The sequence below is a fragment of the Camellia sinensis genome, chromosome 3, assembly GCF_055761805.1.
Source record: "Camellia sinensis isolate YWXY chromosome 3, ASM5576180v1, whole genome shotgun sequence".
NCBI classification, from domain to species: domain Eukaryota; kingdom Viridiplantae; phylum Streptophyta; class Magnoliopsida; order Ericales; family Theaceae; genus Camellia; species Camellia sinensis.
Genome location: NC_138963.1, coordinates 142,439,980 through 142,445,460, shown reverse-complemented (window position 1 = coordinate 142,445,460; position 5,481 = coordinate 142,439,980). Strand labels below are relative to the sequence as shown.

Sequence of the window (5,481 nt, the reverse complement as noted above, 5' to 3'; positions counted from 1 at the left end):
AATTGTACGACATTCAGCTCCCGAACTAGTAAAAATAATTCGGACAACTATATTCGAACAGTAGCAATTTGTTCGACATTGTACTTCTGAATGAAGTAAATTTTTTTTCCCCATTTTATATTCCAAATTTGTAAATTGCATACTAAATTTGTAGTTTTGAATTGCAAATTTGTCTTTATAATGCCATTTCAAATTTGTAATGTTGTACAAAACATGCAGGGATATGAGTCAACTCAAGGAAGTTAGGTTTGAGCAGATAGTGTGTTGGATTACACTACTCAGTTCACAACTGAACATGTTCACTCTACGAAATTATAATGATTGTGTTTTGAATTACTCAACAAATGTAAATGTTTCATAATATTTATTTGACTTTGTAGGTATTCAAAAGTAAGGATGAATTGCTCAACTGGGTACGTGAAGTTGGAAAGAGAAATAGTTTGGTCATTGTAATCAAAACATCAGACTATGGTGGAGGGAAAAAAAAGACCTAAGATGTATCTTGCTTGTGAGAGGAGTGGCCAATATAGAACGACAAAGAAGTTAAAACATGATGACAACAACACATCAAGAATAATTGGTACGAAGAAGTGTGGTTGTCCTTTTGATATGAGGGCTCACAGGTTTACCACAAATGAGGAATGGACATTGACCGTAGTATACGAATTGCATAGCCATCTACCTACGGAGCACCTTGAGGGACATTCATATGCGGGGAGGCTGTCAAAGGATGAGAAAGCATTGTTAATGGATATGTCAAAGAGCATGGTTAGGCCAAAAGAAATCCTAATAACCTTGAAACAGTGAGATGCCCTCAATGTAAACACACTTACAACCATTTACAATGTACGCCATCGAAACAGGGTGGTACAAAGAGCTGGAAGATTACAGATACAACACTTATTAGGTGAATTGGTCAAGTATAATTACATTGAGCTCCATCGATGTGAAGAGTCCACGATGATTGTGACAGACTTGTTTTGGGCACATCCTACCAGTTTGGACTTATTTCGGTCTTTCCCATGTATATTAATTATGGATTGCACATATAAAACCAACATATATCGTTTTCCTCTTCTTGAAATTGTGGGAGTGACATCAACTAAAATGACTTTCTCTGTAGCTTTCGCATACTTACAGTATAAGAGGGCCGATAACTATGCGTGAGTGTTAGCTACATTGCGTGATGTCATGGATGATTTTGTTTTTCCAGCGATTATTGGCATTGACAGAGAGCTAGCCTTGATGAATGCCATACATAAGATATTCCCGAGTGGCAGACATTTATTATGTCGTTGGCATATCAATAAGAATGTATTGACCAAATGCAAGAAAATGTTTGAGACACATCATAAATGGGAGAAGTTCAACCATGAGTGGAACTCTTTAGTGTATTCATCTTCTGAAATTCAATAAGATGAGCGTCTTAAGTCATTACTTAAGGAATTCAGTAGTTATCCCGATACAGTCAACTATGTCATGGATACTTGGTTGGTTCCTTACAAAGAAAAAATTGTGGCGGCATGGACAGACACGTGTATGTACTGTGGCAATGTTACAACCAACCTGTAAGATTACTTTTGTTCAATAAGTTATTAATAAATGCCATGTACTTGATTTTTATTTGACTTACATTGAATTGAACAGGGCTGAGAGTGCACATGCAAAACTTAAAAGACAATTGGGTTCATGTCAAATCTCATTTCAGGCATCATTTGAGAAAATACACAGTCTGCTTGAGTTTCAACACACTGATATCAAGGCTTCATTTGAGAAAAATCTAATTGTTATGCAACATCAATTCAAACCTTCTCAGTTCAGGGAGCTACGGGGTAATGTGTCTATCTTTGCATTAGAGTATTTTCTTGTAGAGAGTAAGAGAGCCAATTCCATTGGTATTGATGTTGAAGCTTGTGGATGCGTCATTCGCCACACTCATGGTTTACCTTGTGCACATGAGATTGCTGACTACATCAGACAAGATTGTCCTATACCACTTGCTACCATACACTCACAGTGGAGGCAACTTCATATCTTCATATGCAACAAAGAAGAGGAAACGGAGGTGACTTGTCATGCAGAAGTAGAGTTGTTTGTGAAAAAGTTCAATGAAAGTGATAGAACCATGCAGTGGGAGCTTTTGAAGAAGTTGAAAGAGATTGTATGTCCGGGAAGCACTTTTCTTGTTGAGCTGGAGGTGAAGCCCAAAACACATCCTTGGGATCATAAGAAGATCAACATTTCTACCCGCCATGACCCGTGTGCATTTGAGTTGGTGCAATCTGGACATGATTCCTTCTCACCTAGGGACACTCATATCACTACATTAGCTTCTACTCTGGAAACCAAGAAGAAACAACCTGTTAAGGGAAAGGAGAAGGTGAATGCGAAGAGAAAGGTGTACATTACCAGAATAGTAAAACATGGTGCATATGTTGATGCTTTTCCTTCTAGGTTGAAACCATACATTAAGTTTGCTAAGGATGTAGCTACAGATGGGAATTGTGATTTCAGGGCTATAGTTGCTTCAATTGGTCATACAGAAGATGTTTGGGCTCAGGTTAGGCGTGATCTTTTGGGTGAGCTGCACACACACAAAGAGGAATACATTACACTTTATGGGTGCTACGAAAGGTTTGAAGAATTGACAAGCATATTGTTATACTTTGAAGACAGTCCTGGCTACTCACATTGGATGACTATGCTAGACATGGGGCATCTTGTTGCATCGTGCTACAATCTTGTGTTATACCACTTGTCATTACAGCAATGTCTCACCTTTTTACCTCTTAGAACAGTGCTAGTACCTCGATTTGATAGACGTGAGATTGCCATTGGGTTTGTCAACGGAAATCATTTCGTCTAGGTATAAGAGAAACTTATCAATTTGTGCATGTACAAGAAGTTATGAGGTATGACCACTAACTCAAGTGACATTTGGTGTAGGTTTTTTTTTGCAGCCAGGCCATCTAGTTCCTTCTATAGCCACTAATTGGTGAAAATGTCGTCACCTTTGCGCTGTTGACTGGGATGATGCATATGTGCGCTGCATTCAGCATTTCAAGGACATCATTTATGATACTGTAGCTACTCGAGAGACATTTGATGTTGTTGATGTCGAATGACACATTTATGCATTTGACAATGTTAGAATTATGGAAGAAATTAATGGATGTGTTTTTTGATGTTAATGTGTTTTGTGGCGTGGATTGAATATTATCGACTATTGTTACTATTCCATTCTAATAACAAAATATCATTTACAAAATCATCGACCATTGTTACCATTCCATTCTAATAATAAAATGTCATTTACAATGTCACCAACCATTGTTACTATTCCATTCTAATAAGAAAATATCTTTTATAATGGCATTAAAAGATGTGTACAGCAATGTCATCTTACAAAACACACCACAAAAAATTCATTAACTAACAAATAACACATCATGAATCAGCTGTATGCCTACAACTAGGCCTATGACTTGGCCTATGACTGTATGTCAATGTCGGAGATGAAAAGCGACCTCCACTAAAACTAGGTCCAACAGAACTAGGTCCAGCTTCGTCAATTGCTGACCTTCAAGGACATATGCCATAGCCTCGATAGCCTGGTAAAGTCGATGAGGATGTCGAATCTCGTCCTCATAACCAGCCTGAATGATAGGATGTGCAATCTTAAGTGCATGTGCAATACGCTGCATTTAAAAAGAATATCACATTTTAGGGAACATATCAGAAAAGCAAAGGTATGTTACAAATGCATAAAAGAGGATAATATATTACATCGGCATGTTGGCTGAAATACTGATGCTCATGGACACGTGGTTCATCAGTGTGCTTAACATATAGGTGTGTGATATTTTTATACCAATCCATGTAACCCGGTACACATTCCCAAGGCTGATGAACTGGTGTGCTCCTCCACTGCTCAGATAACACGCGGTTATCCCAAGCCTCCCAGGTCCTATCTAAGTATCTATACATAACTGTATATCATACAGATATGTTGCCTCGAGTACCACAAGTCGGAGCTAGCGATGTTTGAACCCTGCCAAACTGCCTCAGAACTCTATCAGGATGATAGGGTTCGACCACGTCTAAGCACTTCAAGCATCCATGGTAGAATGTAATCGAGTTACATAGATGTCGGTCTTTGTAATTGTGGTATGGATCCCAAATAACCTATAAACGTAAAGTGTTTTTGAATTAAAGTATATAAAGGGTAACATAAATGGAAAGTGTTAAAATTATTGATGGATGAGTAAACTTACATTAATCGCTACCAAACTGTCAATCTCTGCTCAAAAAGATTTGAAATGATCAATAGAGGAACCCGCCTCTCTCCTAGATGTCCACTGGTACACGTGTGGCATGTTTTTATTGTAGACCATGTTCTGAAGAGCGTACATCCTAATAGAAATAACAAATAAGCTCTAGCAGTGCACTGTATGGCCTTCTCTGGGTCTGAATCTATGACACCAGCAAACTGACTTCACAACCACTCAAGCTTGACTGAATTCCTACCAACAATAGGAACCTCGTCATGTGCTACACATTCAGTAATCCCCAAGCCAGAAACCAGTAGTGTAACTCCATGAAGATCTGTCACATCTAGTACGCTGACTGATCTGCCTACAATGGGAAGGCTAAGAATAGTGCCAACATCATCCAAGGTCAAGGTCATCTCACCAACTGTCATATGGAATGTGTTCGTCTCAAGTTGCCATCTCTCAACAAAACTGGAGATTAGAAGCTTGTTGATGAACCGATAAGTGCAACGAGCTAAGTGTGACAATCCAGACCGCTCAATAATGGCTTTGAATCTGGTGTTGTTGTCTACTGACCACCATGGCCATGCAAGGATCTTCAAAGAGTGATTATGACACTTTCGGGGCCCTCGTTCCTGTAAAATAAATGAATATCTTATTAGAAACTACCATTTAACACAAAAAAAATAAAAAATCATATACAAATGAATTTCACTTTCACTCAGAAATGCTTACCTCCCCCTGCCAAACAGCTGCAGCGACATGACTATTAAAACTCTGCAGTATTGATAGATCAGTCGGTCCACCTGGAAAAGCATGAGTAAGGTCCTCTTTCTGGACAGTAGAGAATTGGGTAAAGGGGCATCCTCCACGGTAATGTCAGGCATAGTCTTTGGCTTCGACCCCAACCCTGACGTCGTCCTCGCCCACGCCCTTGTCCTCGTTCATGGTTGACATCCAATTCGCAACGAAGCAGTAAGTGGGACACGTTGTTGACTTTTAGGATCCATATTATCTTAAAAAATTAATATACTTAATGAGTATACAATTGTAAAAAGAATATACAAAATAAGGGGGAGGGGGGAAAAAACAAAACAAAACAAAACCGTTCAGAAGTTGAAAATCGCAAATGTCCATTTTGTTCGAAAGTTGAAATCCGAAAAAACACATTCATTTCGAAAGTTGAATCTTGTCCGAATTAAACATATTC

The 5,481-nt window shown here is 38.6% G+C and overlaps 1 protein-coding gene across 1 annotated transcript; it reads left to right on the top strand.

Annotated features, from left to right (window-relative positions):
* The first annotated feature begins 495 nt into the window (after positions 1 to 495).
* On the top strand, positions 496 to 2,866 carry LOC145821877 (uncharacterized). The gene is made up of 2 exons (XM_082918452.1): positions 496 to 803; positions 1,648 to 2,866. The coding sequence occupies exons 1-2, from the start codon at positions 496 to 498 to the stop codon at positions 2,864 to 2,866; spliced, it is 1,527 nt and encodes a 508-aa protein (XP_082774578.1).
* The last annotated feature ends 2,615 nt before the right edge of the window (positions 2,867 to 5,481 follow it).

Excerpts from the sequence above, each read along its gene's own strand:
- LOC145821877 (XM_082918452.1), top strand. The coding sequence starts at position 496 with ATGTATCTTGCTTGTGAGAGGAGTGGCCAATATAGAACGACAAAGAAG. Across the intron at positions 804-1,647 it reads ATCCTAATAACCTTGAAACA|GGCTGAGAGTGCACATGCAA; the intron begins GTGAGATGCCCT and ends TGAATTGAACAG.